The following is a 20816-nucleotide window of genomic DNA, read 5'->3' as shown; positions in this document are numbered from 1 at the left end:
AATTCTTTTTAAAACTTGGTATTGGCATTGTTATCATTTGACTGAACTTGTATGCACAGTGTAATAAGTTAATTAAGTTTTCAGTGCTTTAAACTGTGCCATTTAATATATATGTTGTTAATAACATGGTGAAAAAATTGTTGTCTGTGCAGGACTTTGGATGTGCATCACCTCTCAAGTCAACAGGATATTTTAGCTTGAATCCTACCTGCATGTTAATTTTTAAGTGTGTTAATTACATCATGTGTGTTTTTAAGAGATATGATAAAGAGACTTTATTCCATTTCATAGTGCATCAGGATGTCCTATAGCTAATCGGAACAAATTGCGTGTGCTGGAGAATGGAGGAACAGTTGAGCAGCACAAAGCAGCTGTAGCGGCAGCCACCGCCATGAAGTTCGAGGGAGTGAACTGTCCAACACCAGGCTGCGATGGCACAGGGCACATCAATGGTTCATTCCTCACACACCGCTCCCTGTCCGGATGTCCTATGGCTGGCAGTGGCCAAGCAGGACTTCCAAAGAAGAACAAGTATGCACCTGATGATATGAACAATATGTATGCCAAGGCTCCACCAGGTCAGTGCAATACTATGTGGAGAAATGCCAGTTTCAAATGCATCACTCAGTGTAACTTACCAAAATTATGCACATGATGCCAACAATTTACATACGTGTTGGTACTCTAGTATTGATGTTACATGCATTGACTTATCACTTATTACCCTAGTTTGGATATAACATTATTCTGCAGTTAATAATCACAGTTGTATAATAAATATGAGTAATAGTTTTAACTTCTTAATATGCTTGGTTTATTTTTAACATTGTTACTTTATCATGTATCCTTCTTCCTGTTACTAACAATGAATTACAAACATTTGTTTTTATTCAAATTACTATGTTGCTATGGTAGTGTAGCGGTTAGAACGCTGGCCTTGTAATCCTGGGGTCCCGGGTTTGATTTCCGGCAGTGCCCGAATTTATAACTTGTGTTGGGCAAGGCCGTGGTCTAGGCAACACGGAGTTTTCCTCCAGGGCTTCCCCGGTTTCTCCGTGGCATCCCAACAATTACTCCATGCTCCATACACACAGAAGGAGGCAATGACAAACCACTTCTGCATCAGGTCCCAGTCCGAGAAAAGGATGGAAGGATCCTGTTCATAATATGTCGCCAACCTCCTGTAAAGGAGACGGCATAATAAAGAAGAAGAAATTACTATGTATGGTTAGCTGCAGGAAGCAATGGCAACTCTATCAATATTAGAATTTGCTCAATTAGGTCAGTTCAGTTTGAGAAAACTATCTATAACTTAAAACTGTTCATTGAATTGAGGCAGGGCTTAGATTGAAATAATCCAGAATTCATTCTTCGTTTCATATTTTGTAAGTGTTAATATTATGTGTACAAAGCAAAAATTATGATGGAAGGATAAAATTAATTTGAAAGTAATATAAATTCTATAAGGAATCTCCAGAGTTTTAATTGCCTGAATTTCAACTCAGGGTAAAAAGAAAACTTTTATAATTAGCCTTGAGATTTTAAAATATTTATAAATGTAATCATTCTGTCCCTTCATTTTCATTTGTATCTAATATACTGTGAAATATGTTGTGATGGACTACAAATAAAATATCAAGACATATTTCTGGAGTGTTTAAGATGTCATAAGAAACTCGTTATTGATCTTGATTCAGCTGGCTATAAACGGGCTCACTTGTTTAACATGACTGCCTTAGCAGGGAAATATAGCATGTTTCTGCAACATTGGCCTTCTTTAATTCAGTAATTGGGAATGACAGAGCAAACAAGATATCAAACCTTCTTTTAAAAAATATGTATTTGGAATTCTTATCCTAAAAACTTTCTACAGTACATTCAATGAAGAAGGAAACTTCAATCTTGTGAAATGTCAAAGATAAACTACTACTTGCCTACACACAGAACAACATACAGATATTTTCTGTAAGTGCCAATGACTAACATATCAGTTTCAGCACATCACACATAAGTTCATAAGTTAATATGTATTGTAAGAAGGTGATGGAACTTAACATATTTCATAATAACTGCTGAAAGTGCCCTCCACCTCCTGTCAGGCATGCCTCACTCCAGTGGTCCCCAACATTTGATAGTTTATGAGATTGTGGCGGGCACCAACCAATTAACAAAGCCAAATTTTCTTTCCTCTGGACAAATGAGATATGGACACCAAATAATACACAAAACAACACAACGTTTAATGATACAAGAAACCATGCAATCAAAAATACGTAGTTTTATAAGTACAATTATTATTACTCAAGTGTGATGTTTGGCGCTGCATTTCATCGGCCAGTTTTTCAAATTTGGGAGTGTAGGATGATGTTGCTGCTCACAAACAATCGTCAAGATGACCGTTAGTAAGTCGAGATCAATGCTTTGATTTTATAATGTTCATGGTTGGACAGCCTTCATTATTCAGTATAACCTCTTTTCGTAACAACGCAGGTACCCAAGAAAAGCCTTGGCGGGTGCCGCGTTGGGGACCACTGCCTCACACTTTCTACACATGTTCCGAGACACTTTCTTGGTAGCTGAAGCAGTTATACATGTAATTTCATTCTAGGGGGTTCCGCAGTGCAAGGGTCATTGTAAACTTTTCACATCATGTTCGCATTTAAATAGGCAATTATAAATCATCTCTGTACCCTTGACACTGTTCAGTTATTGGATTTGTGTACTAACTTGTATTCACAGTAAAGATCCATTAGTATACATCGAAAGACAACATATGTAATCTTAAAGACATCACACTTATTGGAAACCAACTTACATTTTATATGCTACAATTAAAACCTGTTTTATCTGTGGAAAGAAGATGGTATATTCTGATATCTATTTATATATGAATCAGATCAGAATTATTTGTGTCTGTTATCACAGACGTGTCCATTCATCAAGTAATAGGATGATAACATTACCTGTAAAAGCATGCTATCCAGGGTAACTGACATTGAAAACCAGTTACAAGAATTTAAAATAATATACACATGAAGTTACCTTTAAAAATCTCAAGATTCGGTAACTTTCAGTGTCTGTTGACGAAATCAACAATTTTGAGTCTGATTCTTATTTTATTTCAGTTGGGGTATTTGATCATGGACCCACTAAAATATTTGATAAACATGAATTGTCCGTAGCTTTAATCTCTTAGTACTTATTTTATAAATATCAGTCATAGTTCATAACATTTAATATCAATGTTTCCTGATGCTAGGAGAATAGTTCATTTAAATTCTCCTAAGTTACACTTTTGATATGTTGAATGTGATGTTTCCTGATGAAGTTTACAAGTTTCTGTTGTTTTAAGGACAGTGTCTTTCTGGACGTTTGACTAGACATGTCAAATGTTGAAAATCTTGTTTGTTGAAAGTCAGCATTCATAACATAATCCTCTTTCAATTTTAAACATTGTTCTCTCTTTCAAGTATCAAAACGAAGATTTCTATCTTCTGGGTTGTTGCGCTGTGTAGTCTGGTCGATGTTAACCAACCATTTATCGCCCTGATGACGGAGGCAGTATGACCTCTGAAACGTTGGATAACATCAACCAGACTACAGAGTGCAACAACCCAGAAGACAGAAATCTTCATACTCACCACTGTGAAAACCTCAAATCTTACAAATATCAAAACGTTTGTGATAAAAAAAATATGGCCAATTATGTTACTCTTTGTTGTGCAATGTCCATTTTCTGAGCTGCAGTTGATATAATAAATTGTTGTATTTGACTCTACTTTTATCTTCTGGTAATTTGTCATTATAGTATTTATTATATAGAGAGAATTTATCTTTTTATTCTAATATTAGTGTTGGCAGTTGGAATTGAATGCTGGGCAAATACAACTAACCAATAAAAAAACGTAATAAAAGCCTTGTGAGTATAATGATAACTGTCAACCTGTAAATGGCAATAAAACAAAATCACAAAATGATGTATACATGAAATTTCTCTAAGGCAATGGACAATATGTAACATAATATTAGTAGTATAAACCTTTCATACCTATAACTTACATGTATGTGTGTAAACAGTTCATTCTTTTATGAATAATTTATTGCCCATAAATTGAGTGATGCATTTGAATCTGTCCAGTTTTCATAAATGTATTTTTTCAGTTGAGGATCTTACTAAGAAAGGAAACTAAAACTTCAAGAATTTTCACTCTTTCATGGCACCACTTTCTGATCATTCTGAATGAGAATCCTTCGTTGGAGCCCATACCTTCTCGTACTTTGATACCCATTGTCCTCTTTACTTACATGTCCAACAAAATTAGACAGGTAACAAATAATTGCTTACCATTATGAGCATTTACCATTCATGAATTTGTGAACCACTTACACTGATAAATGGTTGAATCTTTCATGCTTTTTTTAAGATAATATAAACACAGAGCAAAACACATCCTTACACAAAATTATATTGAAATAAAATGCATGAAGTTGTGTATTTCTGTAATCCCTTGATTAAATTTCCAGGCTTATATTAATCCTTTGGTGTGGTTATGTGTTCAGTTAAAAACACATTGTGCAGAAAGAGAAGATATATATGTATATATGAAAAATGAAGAAATAATTTCTCTCTCATGCAGTAATAGATGTAACAAATGAAGCTCTGTAATAACAGCGAAGGTGTATTTCATACGTAGTAGTTGATAGTAAATGCTTATTGGCCAAAATATATATTTTATGGCACTGGGAAGTTACAAAATTTCTGTTCTGAAATATGTTTATATAAAACATATCTTTACTTTCAAACTTATCACTGTATATAAAAATCTAAAGGACATGTGTCTGGGCTACCAGGAAGTACAGAATTTGTGTTGCAAAAAAATTGTCAGTCTTCATAAGCCTACATTCGTATCATGATATTTTGTGATCTAACTGGTTTATTGGGATTTGAATGGCATTACATTCCTGAATTTATGGAGATCATGATGGTGTTACAAAATGCCTCCCATCTGGTTTCAGTTTAAGCCCAGAACAGTGCAAAGGACGTTAATGTTAACACAAAAATTCCAACACACAATATTTTGTAGCAGGTCTGAAGCTTATTTGTACCAAATGTCACTTTTTCTGTAGGAATGATATTATCTAAGAGAATAGTTTCTGGAATAAAAGAAAAACAAATTCAGTTTTCAACTTAATAAACTAAAATATAAGCCTGTTTGTAAATTTCTTTGATTCACATCACTATGTCATATTTTCATAAAATCCAGTGTCCCAAGGTTTGATTCCAGAGGCTTTTAGTATGCAAATGTTGATGGATTTATTTCTTCAACAATTGATATATTTAGGTTTATTCTAGGGAGCTGGAATTGTAGACCAGTTTTGAGTAAATCAGATATTATTTTGAATTTTATATACCTATATCTCAATTACTACTTTCTATAAGAAATACATAGCAAAATTTTCAACATTGATTTTCTTTTTAAAGATTTCCTAGGGTGACAGCTTCCCTGCATGGAAGATATTTGAACACACAGATGCTTAATAGAGTAAATTTTATCTCTTAATACTCACTGAAATTTGTTAGTTACATACAAAAAACTGTTAAATAACCTTTAAACTGACATACAGACCCACTGTATTAGAAGCCAACAGACAGTTGGGGTCTGCCGTGACAACTGCTTGCTGTGTGGTTGTAGATAAATCTCCAAGGAACAAAACATTATTCATAGTACACTAATGATTAATGCCCATGATTTAATAAGCAGTTCTTTAAAACTGAAACATTTGGTCTAACATGACAAAAAGAGTGATTTGTTATGGAAATGGCTTTTCCTAAAATTTGGCACTTGTACTGATGGATGTTGCAAAGTCAATACACTGCACTGCTCTATATATGAGGAAAGGAATTAGTTTATGAATTTATAGAAAGTGAAATATACTGTGCCCTTTAACTTACCAGAGTCCTCATTGAAACTTGAACAGGCATTATACTAATGTTCTCTATAACATGTACGTTCTTCACCATTTTCCGCAGATTATTTGGAAGAGGAGGAATAGAACTGTACAACTTACTCCTGTGTAAATGCTGTAATAGTTTTCAGTTAGCCATTGTCTCATTCTTTTCTGTAGTTTGTTCCTACACTCATGTAAAAATAATACCACAGAAGGATGGTGCTCCAAGATATGACCCTGTGCAGATTGTTTCAATTACACTTGTATATTCATTTAGATGTAAAACTGATTTGTCTCCCTTATCTTACAAAGATCCTCGACTTATATAGTGGTGGAGTGAATTAACAGTATTATTTTACCTAATTTAAATTTCAGTCAACCAGTGTAATATATTATTTTCCTTTCTGTTTGTAAGTGTTAGTATTATAAGACAGCCATAAGTTCTCAGTGCATATACAGCAAGCTGTCAGAATGCATTTTTTATGTTGTTCCTTAAATGCATGTGTTTTGTTCCAGGTTTTTAATATGTTTGTAGAGGCAATGTAGAGGAACCTTATTATTGTATATTCTTTTAATGCTATGAAAATATGTTAGAGTTTTTCTCATAAGCATGGTTATGTTGCAGAACTTCCATTATTGGTTGGGTTTCTGTAGTTTTTGTTACCTAATACTTTTCTGAAGAAAAAGGATCTTAGTACAAGTTTTGAAATGGAGTTTCCATTTATATTGGTTGCACAAATTAAAAAAGTCTATATATTGAATATTATAATGTAAAGGACACACCACCAAAATCTTGGTACGAGAATGGCAATCCTGATAGAGATTTATGTTACTTTTCTCTCTTTTCCATTTAAATGACAGTAGATTGCCTTCATATTGTCAGTATCAATTCCTTCCACATACCTCCACACTTTTCATTTGATATCATAAACCTCTACAGTTAGCATGCCATTAAAGAATTTGCTACATTTGCAAGGGACAGGTTACCACATAAATTGTAAAATCAGCACCTTGTGGTCATCTGACAGTTTCCATCATGTGGAATTTACAATACTCTTTTTTACTACTGGTCACTTTTGTCTTAGATTTAAGTAATTTTCTAAGAAAATGTTGGAGTATTATATAAAAGCTGTAAAGTAAAGCTGTCCCGCTATATGCCACGTAGGCTCTCGGAGGGAGAGGAGGTATAGTTCCTACTCATTCTTAACCTTGGTACTAGATAGGGGTGAGTGGTCAGTGTCATGCCCCAACCATGCTTTACTCCCAGGAAAGGACCATGTTACCAACTGTATAGAGGCTGGGTGGGCCCCAGAGCCGGTCTGGATGCAGAGGCTACAGGAAAAATCCTCAAACTCCAGTCATCCAGTACTTCGTTGGTCACTGTACTGACTGAGCTACCCAGCTCATTGGTATATCAGTAGTTGTAATTATTTCATCCCACATCAGAAGTAAATATAACCTGAAAGTTGTCTTTACACACATTTAGATAGTTATTCTTAAGATGGAATGTTAAAAACACAAAATGTATGTGCCCTATTCATCCGCCCTCAACCTTGCATAGGTGGTACACAAGCCAATGTTGAGTGGTACACGAACTAGTAAGAAAATCAAAAGATAATATTAACATAAATAAGTTTTTTCTGAATTCATTTGGTTAGTGGTACATTTAATGTGTTAAATTAGAATTAGTGGTATGCCAGTGAAAAAGGGTGAGAACCTCTGGTCTAATACATTTAAACATACTGTTTTTAGTGAACTCCTTTTGCTAAATTGTAAAGATTTAGAAGACTATAAGCAAGCTTAAGAAGTACATACTGGCTGCATAGCACCAACCAGACATATTTCATACAATCTTTAGTCAATCTAACATATAAATAAAATATATGAACTTTCCAAATTCATAAAATGTCCAGCATCAAGCTCATTCTAGGCTGATAATGATGAGAGTCTTGTCACAGATAATTTGCTCTTTGAAGATACAATCATGTCCCAAGGAGGATTTGAACATGCTTTCACAAGATTGAAGGTTACAAACATAATTTCAGTTCAGTACCACGATTGTCAGCTCAGTCCCCTTCAGTATTAATTATTAAATTAATCAATGCCTTGTATGGATATTTATGGAGCAAAAGAACTAAACCCTGTAAAATAATAACAATTTATTGGGAAGATACATTTTTATTTCTCTTTGTGTGTGTGTGTGTGTGTGTGTGAGTGTGCGTGCACATGTGAGCATGTATTACTATTCAGAATTATAGTGCTACATTTAATGTTCATAACTGTTTGGAATGAAATGACTAACATGTTCTTAAAGGAGGAAAAAATAACAGATCAAAACTTGAAATTTTGCCTGTTAATTACTGTTTGTTCCAATTAATGGAATATTAAATAACTCTATTAAGAATTTTTTTCACTAGCCTACAGTGAATGTGGTCGCCTTCTAAATATACACTTTATGCATGCTTTTCATAGTCTCTGCTCTGCCTGGAAACTGTTGAAAATTGTTTAAAATCCCTTTTAGTACTGTCCTCACATTGCTCTCAACATCTTCAAGTGATTCAAAGGGAAGAAGTTGCATGGAACCAAATGTGATGAATTTGTTCCTATAATTGTTTTTGTTTCCTGGCCAGAGGTAACTTTACCAAAATTGTTTTTTGGGGGGTTGCATTTTTGTAGTCTAAAATCTGCTTATCTGAACAAAGATGTTCCATTCTTCAAAAATTGTGCTGCCATAGATGTTGCAAAACTTCAAATCACAATTCTTTATTGATAGTTTTTGTACATACTTTCATGATGATTAATTTATTTTACATCAGAAAAGCAAATCTGCAAATGTTGACCTTTGTTGTTTGTATTTTAAGCTTTTATCAGTCTTGGAGATGAACTTTTAAATGGAGACTTCAGTGTTTTCCTGGATAATTTCATAAAACCCAAATCTCATTATCAGTCATTTTTTAACAAATGGTTGGGTTTTGTCATTAATTATTAATACAGACCGGAACATTTTTATTTTCCCCTAATTTTTTTATTGCTGAGATTTCTCAGTACCATTTAGGCATAAACATTTTCCACATTCAGATGTTTACTCAGAACCAATTTTACCATTTCTCTGTTAACATTTATTTATTTTACTATCATTATAAAAGTAAATTAACAAGAATTTCTTACCATTTCAGTTTATTTATAACATTTGAATCACTTCAAGCAGTGAGATAGCTATATGTATGTCATCTCTAATGTTTAAAAATTGCATAACCCACACAAAAGCCATGATCTAGCCATTTTTCCTTCCCATGAATTTTCTGCAACATTTTGTAAATGTCAGTGGCATTTTTCTCAAATTTAATTAAGTATTTAATGTTGAGTTTCTATTCTAGCAGTTTATTGTTTTTTTAACAAGCAACATGTAGACAAAATGTCCATTCTTCTGCCTTTCATTAATAGTTAGAAATATTTATGCAGTCCTGATGGTACCTTCAGAAGTCTTTATCAGCCATTCCTCATTTTATAAATTGTCTTTGAATGTTGTATATTTCAGTTATATATAACCTGCATTCATGAAAAGATATATTTTGCTCATATTATATATTATCTGCAAGCTTCATAGCAGATTTTAAGTATTTGTCTGCCAGCAGCTGGGTAAAGGATGCATTTTTTCATACCACGTACATACTACAAGATAGATTTTTATTATGCATCATACAGATTTCAGAGAAATTATCCTGTTTACTCATATTATATATTATTTACAAGCCTCATAATAAATATTAAGCCTGCTTAGGTAAAAAATCGATTATCTGTCTTGCTCATGTTATACATTATATGCACACTACAAAATTTTCAGTATTCGTCATCCACAGATGGATGAAAAGGTCTGTTTTGCTAATGAGGCCTGAGTGGAATCCAGGTTACCAAAATAATTTACATATCTGTCAGCAAGGATTTGCCTTAGGTTTTTAACCATGACAGTATACATGGGTGAGTGGTCAGCATAATGGCTCAGCTGTGCTTTACCCCCAGGAAAGGACCCTGGTACCCACTGGATAGGAGGTAGGATGGATGCAAAGGCTAGAGGAAAAATCCTCTGCCTCTGTTAGGGATCAAATCCTTGTCGTTCAGTTGGTCAGTGACTATACTGACTGAGCTACTAGCTCACTAATTATTTGGTTCAACTTTTGAATCAGTTAACCATTTTTTTTTAAATTATTCCACTGGGGATCACCTTAAACTTTTATGTTTTAATTTCCTACAATCACTAACAACATGGACATGTGAACGTGTTGGGTAGGAGCAACACTAACTCTATTTAATACAAGGTCAAATAGAACTTTGAAAAAATTATTCAATTTTTGGTAAGGTACTTTAATATTTTTAAGAATATAAAACAATATGGTGGTCATGTGAACATTTTTCTTTTGCTTCTAGTTTGGCAGTGATACAGAATTAACCATTAAACACACCTATAAATTGTGTATGAAATGTTTTTAGAAGTCAGCAGATGCAAATATGATGACAGTACAAAACTGGATGTTATATCCAACACATTTAACTTTAGTAATAGCTTTATTTTTAAAAAAATTTAAGAAAATAAAGTAATATTAAAAATATGTTACATATTTACACCTGCCAGTAATAAATAAAAATGGGACCCAAGTGTAATTTAATCATATGACCATCTGCACATGAGCCTAGCACTCTATTCTGTTAGCTAAATTATATTCATTTGTGTTATAAACATATATTACCGATGCCTAAACATAATATTAACATCACAATGTTGTATGAGTATAAACGTGTCATATTGACAGTAAGATTTATATGAGTTCTACTTGGAATTCCTTGTTAAACTTTTTTCTGATTGATATAAAAGTAATAATGTAACATGAGGTACTGTTGAAATAAAGAAAAAAATAGAAAGGAATGCTTATAACTATACTGAGAAGAGATTTATTTAGCTGTAATTCATTGTAAGATTTTACTTCCCTTAAATCAGAACAGTCATTAAAATTTATTCACAGAATTTTTTAATACTTTTGAAACTATAAAGAACTAAGAACTTTCTCACTTATTTTGTTTAGATTCTTTCATCTTTATATGCTATGTCCTAAAACTTTTACAGTCAAAATCTATGTGAGTTGTTATTTATATGAATTACATTTACTGTTTAAATATACATGCTGCTAATTATAATATATACACAACTAGAATTTAAGGAGTCTGTTGTTGAAGATCAGTATATAATATGTTCTAAATATTAATTCCATTATTCTAGATGTATAGAATTACAGAACCAACATAGAATATTGACAAAGTTATGTTTTAAAGTAGATAAAGGATGGTAAATTATTTGCCATTATTGGGCTCCTTACATTATAAACAGAAATCCATCAGCATGTTGACTCAAACAGTCTTTCTCATTAACTTTCAAATGCTGTAAATTATTACAAGATAAATAATAACATGAAAGTTCTTTGTAGGATTTTATGCTTTCACAGTGACTGAATGTAATGAAATCTTCTTGGTGATTGGCCATGTGAGATTAGATTTATGATTCAACATTCTGAAGATGGTCTGTGGCTTCATCATCAAGACTGATGTCATCAGCATTGGATCACAACTCCATTCTCGCATGGCTGGTCACCTGAAAGGACTTCATTGCATGGAAGTTTCTCTTCATCACCTGGTGTGCCTATGTAAAATTTGTACTTTGATTCCTTAACATATGAGCACATATGCTGTTTGCTACTTTTTATACTTGTACATACATAATCTGATAATTTGTTCTTGGCTGCTCCCTTGCAATTATATTCAGGCATTAACATAATTTTCTATTTTCTTATCATAAACATGTCACCCTAATAAAACAATCCCAATAAGTATTCAATTTTATCTTTTATTTAGTAAGAATGGATCCTATAAGTATAATATGTTTCTTGGTCCTTTGCTAAATTATTATTTTATTTTTATTTCTGGGTCTTGATCAGCTCCTTTCCTGACCCTGAGCTTTGGAGAGACCATTTACTTTTAAAGGTAAGGAGACAATATGCTTGTTGCTTTCTTGCTGCATGTCTTGCTTGATACATGAGTAGCTGGTTGGCTGTGTAGTGGCTGCTTAATGCACTGCTTCTGATGGAGTTCTACTTCTTTATTCTGTTTTTAAATAAATTGCTTGAGTGTTGTATTTTTCTGTGTTATGTCCTACAAATACCACTTTCCCACACTGTACATGATATTTGTGATTAGTTTTAATGTAATAAAACTTGTTTATTGTAAACACTTTCATTCAGAATTTTTCACCTCATATTCAAGTTCTATATTACCTTGTATATGTTGTAAGACAGGTATTAAAGATGGAATACGTACTGTTATACACAGGTTTCTGGTAATTTAAATTACCTACATTCTTTCTACAATTTTTGTGGAGTACTGACTGAAGTGAAGATGATGTTACAAATGAAGGAGGTGAGAAAAAGTTTTCGTGTGTCACTTAGAGGTGATATTTTACCATTTTCCTAGAATTACTGATGAAAGCAAGAAATTTTGTGTAGAATAACCATACAAATGTGAAACTACAAGTTGTTTTGCTAAGTCTGGTTTCAGGCTCATCTGAAAGTGATATGAGCCCCTATTCCCATACATTAAAGGTTTAATTAATTATATTCTCTTTGGAGTGCAATTCTATAATATTAAATAAAATACCTTCAAACAAAAATTGTTGCAGTAGTTGATTGCTATCCAGTAATTGATTAAATCCATTAGTAGGATCAGTACCTTTCTGGTGTCTGAAAATACTCCGTATATTAGAATCTCTTCCAGCTTTTTATAGCAGTTAAGACCAATATTAACATGTTGTAACAAATTATTACAAATGAGGAAGGAGATAGCTGTAAAATATGGAAACATTCTGTTCTATAATACTGGAGAAGATGATGAATAAATACAAATTATCTCTGGTGTTCTCACATGCCTCATGTAAACATTTCTCCTTTGTCTATCAAAATTAAACTGAACAATGATGTTTTCCTGTATTTTGAAGAGTTTATTTAATTAAAGTAATATGTTTTTATAACATTTAATTTACGGAATATTGGTAGGAACTTGAATATTTACAAAATATTTCATACATTTACCATAACTATAGGAAAATTTGTCAAGTGATCTTAGAGAATGCAAGTTTATACAAATAGATTTACTTTCTAGAATATGATAAATTATATTCATGAATTTTCTCTTCCAGTTATATACCACATCAGTTTATCTCAGCCTAACATTCAATGTATGTGTTACATTTCCCATTGTGCTCTCATTTATTGCTTCTGTTTAACTACAGTAATTGACCTATGCAGTCTCCAAAAACAGGTACATGATGAGCACATTCACTTGTCAATGTGTGGAGTTCTGTCATTCAGCACATTTACACTTATTCTTCAATTCATATGGTACACATGCATGGAAACCATAGAGTATGATAAATATTTGATGAAGTAATTTAATTCATTACTACCTTAATTAAAGTGCATATTACTGAATAATAAACACTGAATTGGCAAAATTGTAATGTCTGTAAATTAGATGAGTGAGAGGACAGGAAGGGCCCATGAGGAAAATCAGATATTAAAAATAAAATAATGTATTTGTTAACTTTCTAACTGAAGAGGTTGTAATGATACGTGTAAATATAAGAGAAGTTGTTATAAGATTCTGCCAGGCTTACTTTAATGTACCATTACATCTTCTCAGACAAAGTTCAGGAGTGGATGAAATATCTAGATTTTTCTGCAGTCTTCTCTCTTTTACTTCTATGTAATTTGTATACATTAACTAGCCATAATTTTTATTCAAATAATTAATATTACAAAAATAATAAATGAGTAGAAATTACTATCTGTTACTGCTGGCATCCTTAGGAAGCCTATTATGTACAGTACATAATCTCAGTCTGTAATGACTAGATTTTTTGAAAACATATGGTTAAATATGTTTGGGCACACAAAATGTCATAAATTATAACAGTTGTTAATTACTGTTTTGAAAGTTAAAGTACCTAACTTAAATTAAAATTAAAGTTTTAACCCCCAAATCAAGCATCCTACAGTTTGTGAAACCACTTTCTAGTTACTCATTTTTTATTCTTGTTAATGGTTGGGTCAAAAAGTGAGCATCCAAGGTACATTTTCTTAATTTATAATTATTCAACATTTGAAATTTAAAAAAAATTCTTCTTATATATATTATGATACAATGTGTTGGCCAAGTTAAATTGTGATTTTATGGGTTGTTGCAGTGTGTATTCTTGTGATTGTATACCAACATTCCAGAATAACATTCTGTATCCTTACTGGGGATTGAATTACAAAGGATTAGGAGTAATAGATTATATAAGGATAGGTTATTTATCAAGCCAGAGAACACAGGATGATTGACCAATCATGCCATGGAAGGGAAGGGAAAATGGAGCCCAATCCAGGCCAGTAGGAAAGAATACAAGGAAACTGCCTTTATTAGGGCCACCAGAGGGGAAGGTTGTGTCAAGAGAAAAATGGGCTACTTTTCAGGCCCCCATAGAGGAGGATGGGCTCACGAAGAAGTATATGTCTTGTCATTAAGCCGCCTTTTCCCTCAGGGTTCTGATGAGAGGTTTCCATGATCTGCTTAGAGAGAAATGCACATTAATTACTTGGATAGATATTGAGCCACAGCTGGCATGGTTTCAATGGAATGGACAGTTTCCCCAGTGTAAAATACCTACACTTACAGGAAATGTTATATATTCCTGGTGGTTTTATGGATAAGTTATACCTAATGGACTGGAGTTAACTGGAAATGTTCATTGGTGGGATGTATACAGTTTTCCATCTTTCTTTAGCGTCCTAGTAATGTGGTTAAAAATGATTAAGCTAAAGGCAAGAATACTACAGAAGTATGATGCTGTCTAGATGGTTTGAGTGATAGACAAATTTGCTGGTTGCTGCAGCCATTCTGTCTGAAGGTTCATTGGATAACATATAATTCAGCATGGAGGCATTTCTTGCTGTAAATGGCTCTGACTATATGCCAAGGTGGAAAGCACAGAGTCCATGTTGGCCATATTTTGGTGCAATGTAGCATTCAAATGAATGTTGGTATGGGTAGCCTTCCTAAATACTATATGACCCATGAAGCAATTAGGTTTTGTATAGATATCAGTGTCTATAGTGGGGACATGGCCATCTTTCTTAGTTTACATGGTGAATTGGTGTTGCAGTGAATGCTATAGAGGTGGGGTTCAGGAAGCTGTTAAGATTTTATGGTTGATGAGACTGGATCATGAACATGTCAATATGTCAAAACCAGCAGAGAAGCTTATAATCTGTTCTACACTGTAGTCCTTCCTCATAATACTCCATAAAAATGTTGGCAGTCAGTCAGGAAAATCTCCGGTTTGCACCTTTGTGAATAGGGAGATGACATTGAAACTGATAAGGTCGTTATTAGTGTTTATCCAAAGAGTATATAAGTTGTGGATTAAGTCTTCAGAATTCCTAATATATATATTTTAATTCAGCCCTAAGATCTCAAAAATGTTGGTACAGTCACATTCACAACACTGTGTTAATCCACAAGACCACAGTCTAAACTTACTGTTCCTAAAACCTCAGTTTCTACAAAAGTATAAACCCACATACTCTCTCACTTTCTAAACGTTTCAGTATTTAAACATATAATGCCTATATGTAAGCCCCAAAAAACAAGCATCCAGCATTACAGTATGTAAGTTTATGATTACTCTGTTTTCAAAAGTTGAAGTACCTACATTATTGTTCCCACATGCAAAACAAGCACCAACAGTAAATTTTCTTAGTTTTTAAAAGTAATACATAATCTTTTGGTCTGCGGTCTTCTGAGTTATGATGCCATGCAAGCTTGTAGGTAGTTATGCAAGACCTTGCATGTCCTCATATTCCAGAAGACAACAATTCAATTGTTTAAAATCTGTTAAAAAGTCAAATCTCATATTTAACCTAATTAAATTTCTTGTTGTATAAGTTAATGATCTTGTCACGGTTACCCAAAATCATTAATACTTTGGTCAATTTCATTCTTATATTATTTGCATTCTCTTTCTGTTTCTAGTTAATTACAAAGAGCATATATTGGTCTTCTGTGTCTCCCTATTAGTAAATTATTGTCTTGAGATATGTAGATTCTATTAAAAATGGCTTGTAGTAACACTAATCTTTACTTCTTGTATTTCAGTGCCAGAAATCCATCCAAATTGTATTAAGAAGAGGATATGTGTATATACTTCATAAATAATGCTAATAATATATTATAGAAGTAGTCATTCCTATATGTTTTATATGCTTAGAAGGGGCCATATATGAAACTTCTTACCAAAGAAATTACAGTTATATACATCTTCTGTTTATGAATGACATTACTGTTTCAGGTCTAGAGGGTGGCCCTGGGGTTGGTCCAGGGGGTGAGGATCTCATCACATTGGAGGCTGAAATTACTGAGCTACAGAGGGAGAATGCTCGTGTTGAATCTCAAATGCTGAAGCTGCGCACAGACATTACAGCTATGGAAGCACATCTCAGGCATGGAGATAAAGTGAGTGTAGGTTTAAAGCTTCTAAGTGCTTTCTTTATTTTTATTTATATATATCCCCCATTCTGCCTAACATTGTTAACCTATGTCCTTGTAGTATCTGACAGGAGTAAATTCTCCACCTGTTCAAACTCTTGCGGAAATTTCCAACTATATCATCATTCTCATCTTTTACCATATTGGTTCTACATCAGTAGCTCTGTTTCAATTCATGGAGTTTAACCTCTTCACTCTGTATATAATTTCTTACTGTAGACATTAGTCATCTTTTCAGATTACTACTACATAGAGGATCTGCAGATGTTGTTATTTTCATGTTTATTTAATTCCATTTACATGTATCATTATGCATTTCAGGAGACCCAGGTGATCAGTCAACGGAACAATAACCTCAACGAATACTACGAGAGTTTGCGCAACAATGTCATCACCTTACTGGAGCATGTGCGGTTACCAAATGGAAATGGTGGTGGTCAAGAGAAGCTGGGCCATGAGAACTTTGATAGTTACTTAAGCAAGCTGCAGACATTGTGTACACCTGATGGGTACTGCAGTGATGAGAACAACCGACCCCTATATGAGACAGTGAAATCAGCATTGCAAGACTTCACTGTTCTTCCCACACCCATCTAGTCACCCAGCTACACTGACTGTGCTCTTTTTTCAGCCTCAGTCTAATTTGAAACTTGGTTCAGACAGTTTTAAGCTAAATGAACTGTCAGACAATGAATGTCATTTGCATAAGTAAAGATGTTGATTCCCAGGTGTATGATTGGCCCATCCTATTATAACAGATATTTTTAAATGGCAGAACTTTAATAAAGTTATGATATTTGCCATACACACAAAACAAAAAATTATTCAAAGTAAATATTTGGTAAAATCCACTTTTTGGTTGTCAACTTTAAATCATTATTTGTGACAGTGATTTTAGTGATGGTCATCACACCAGTACAAGAGTGAAGATGTAACAGCTTTTACAGCATTCAACAATGAAGGCAGTGTATTTCCTGTTTTGTTGAAATTGTGTGATGGCTATTCAAAATGCTTGGAAAATCCATCCCGTAAGACATGATCCCATGTCTTGCATCAGACTAAATCATCGTCAAGTAATTGGAAGCGCATTTCTATGCCACTGTTTTAAAATGAAATCATCAGCCATAGCATAAATTCACTATAGTTGATTTACAAAAATGTTGGTTGGTTCTACCAAATGCATTGTTGATAATTTTGAAATAATGTCCACCATCAATTGACAGTTTTAGTAAATCTCACCAGAGTATGCACTTATTATAGACAGGAAAAAATGTTTGCACATGCTGGAATTTAATAAGTTCAATGAATCTGTTGAAACAATTCACAAGAGCATTTATGAGCAGAAATTGTAAGACTAGCAAAGCACAGTCACATTATTTTTGTGAACCTTGAACTGTCAGAATTACGCCTAATGGTGTAAGATGGAAATCAGATTTCATTGATTAAAGATGCAACAACTATATGCTCTTCTTCACGCATATAGGAATTTTGATCCTTAATAACTGATTTTACATTTGTGAATTGTTTGAAATTAAGTCTTCATAAGCTGTCTCTTCAGATGTGGTGTGATATTAGTGAAATTTAAATTGACACTTCAAAAGGCCTTTGTATCCTTAAGTATGAAACTTCCTAAATGTGAGGGCCCAAGCTAAACACAAAGGTGCATGTAACATAGTCAAGATATGAACGATGTGAACTCTAAGAATCTCATTGAGGTGATTGATAGATATATGCAGATACCAAAAGTAATCCTATTTATTTTTCTGCACTTCCATTGTGAAGAAAGGACAGAAGTATTTTTCACATTGCTGATGGTGAAGATGTCGGCAAATAACCAAAGAGTAGTTATTGTGGTTAGTTGATGGAGTTCCTCAAATTTATTTTTTCTTTTATCAGGTTTGCAACTAACTATTAAGTTTGGTATGTAAATGTTGAAATCAGTGATGTTTATTGCTCATTTGTACAGAGCTGTTGTTTTCTAGACCTAAGTGTGCAGTTTTCATTTACATAATAATAGTGATAAGATGTTTCATAATGTTTCATTTACAGATGTTTGCTATGCATAATTAGTATTGATCTGTTCATGTTTATTGTTAATGATGACATTGTTATGTTTATGATAATACGGTGCCAGCAAAGTGATTAACTGGATGAATCTGTTCAAAAGTTCTTTTTCATTTATTCTAATTAGGCAGCTTTTATAAGTGTGGAACTTTTATATATATTATATATGAATACACTTTGGTTAATTTTGTGTAGTAATGTGCTTTGATCACTGTTCAATCTAATGCAATTAGTGAAAAAGAATTTATCAAAATAAACAAATAATTAATTCCACAGCAGCACATCTGAAACTAGTTATTCTATACTATATTCATAGGTGGTTGGCTATGTTTGTAAGATGATCGATGATAACAAAAGACAGATTTGTCGCATATATTGCAAAATGTGTGAAACCTGAACAAGCAAGTGCAACATATGAGACCATCTTTCTCGCATAATACAGAGTGTCTGCTCCACAATTAAGAGATTTTGTTTTCATGTCTTGGATACAGAAACTTAATATATTGTGATGATTCTCGATGATTCGCTCTTTCAATTCCTGACATAATAAACTGTGCTAAAGCACAGTGAAGTTTGAATGAACTTGCTTGCTGTATATAAAACCTAACATCGTAGAAATTTATTTTATAGCAAATCTGTAATATTTTTCACCAAAATAATGTAACTTTTCCACTGAATCATGTTTACAAGTTGTGACCACATTTTTCAAATAATGCTAGACACATATCTTAAGTAAATGAGTATTTAAAATATATGTGGAGACAGGAATTGTTTAGACAACTTGAAAACAAAATCTCTGTGCCATGCAAAGTGTACTTGATCTTGGGGAAACTCCTTGCAGATTCTCACTAGTCTTAGAAGCGAGGTTTTATTTCTGAATAGTAAACTATGGTCGATGCTTGATAATAGGAAACAACAGTTTCATTTGTTTGTTAAGTACTGGTAAAGAAAAAAATAGTCTGTTTAAAATGTGATTGTTGCTCCTGAAGCTTATTGTTGCCAGGCAGACATATGTACAGTATACATCATTATTAGGTGAAGAACAATCAAAAGGCACTCACCACCTGTTATAAGCTCAAGAATCATTATAATAGAAAAGAGGTATAACTGTAGATAGCATCTGAACTATAGTCACACCTTAAAGTACATAACTGCAAATAAACAGAAGCTGTATGGTTAAGATTTCTGTTAACATGCCAACACAATCCTTGTGTCTAAGTGTGACATGTGGCTAGCTACAAAAACCAAAACAAAACTACCCCCCCCCCCCAAAAAAAAATGGAAAGATAAGGTAAAAATCACAAAAATAAACTGTAGATGAGTACTCTGTATCACCTTGAAGCCATGTTGGTGTATATTTTATGGTCATTTTATTTTGTATTTTTGTAACCAAGTGCTGTGACAAAATGTTGAATATTGCTTTGTAGCCTCAACGAAAACCAAAGCCAAGGAGACACAGTAGGTGAGGACCCAATGGGGGGCATAGTCGACATACTCCAGGCAACACTGGGTTCATGACCGCACTGGATCTCACAGTGACATCAGAATGAACCAGTGAGCCACTAGGACATTTCAAGGTATTTATCTCATGATGTGATATTTGATAGAAGAATCGACTAGAGAAAGTATTTTTTCCATGGTCACAATGACTTTGATTAATGTAGCAGGTGCATAGTGTTTGTTTTTAACATCATTTTGCTGTAATCATTCCAATATAAGAATATATACTCAGAGTTTACAAATATCTTTAAATGCCCAAGTGGCCCAATAACAAATTAGATTGTTTCCATATGTAATATAGTAAAATACAGTAACATATAGTGATATAACAATGTATAATATGTATGTGTTATGATGTTTCAAACTCATGTGGGTAAAATTCATCACAAAACATTTATGTTGAAAAGATCTCTGTGTGCCACGCTATGATTAAAAATTTGGGAAGTGTATAATTGTTGTTTGACATTGAAGCATGCAACCAAATATTTTATTCACTAAAACTTTTTCCCCCTTCATCTTACAATGGCCATTGGAAAAAGTTTTTCATTTATGTCAAATGGCAGGTACATAGAATTTCATCTTTGACCCTTTTTTGCCAAGTTTGTAGACCACTTTGCCGTCAGAGACGTTGCGAATTACTGGAAGAAAATTAATGCCATTTTATGGTTGTTTTGGAA

The 20816-nt window shown here is 33.3% G+C and overlaps 1 protein-coding gene across 12 annotated transcripts in view; it reads left to right on the top strand.

The window, feature by feature from the left end:
* LOC110827484 (uncharacterized) overlaps positions 1 to 20591 on the top strand; it is a 703936-nt gene extending 683345 nt beyond the window's left edge. For 10 of the 12 annotated variants that reach the window (XM_087351037.1, XM_087351034.1, XM_087351035.1 and 7 more), the window contains 3 exons: positions 292 to 578; positions 16379 to 16542; positions 16897 to 20591. In XM_087351037.1, the coding sequence (XP_087207163.1) occupies positions 292 to 578; positions 16379 to 16542; positions 16897 to 17172 (727 nt within the window). In that variant the 3' untranslated portion in view covers positions 17173 to 20591. Of the gene's footprint in view, positions 1 to 291; positions 579 to 7216; positions 10905 to 11933; positions 11980 to 16378; positions 16543 to 16896 lie in introns of those variants that run through there. The other 2 variants (XM_087351042.1, XM_087351041.1) reach the window with 2 other exon arrangements.
* The last annotated feature ends 225 nt before the right edge of the window (positions 20592 to 20816 follow it).

Source organism: Zootermopsis nevadensis, unplaced genomic scaffold (assembly GCF_977971745.1).
Source record: "Zootermopsis nevadensis isolate Lab colony 2312 unplaced genomic scaffold, Znev_1.0 Znev_ptg000018l, whole genome shotgun sequence".
In the NCBI taxonomy this organism is placed as follows: domain Eukaryota; kingdom Metazoa; phylum Arthropoda; class Insecta; order Blattodea; family Termopsidae; genus Zootermopsis; species Zootermopsis nevadensis.
This window is presented reverse-complemented; position numbering and strand designations above follow the sequence as displayed.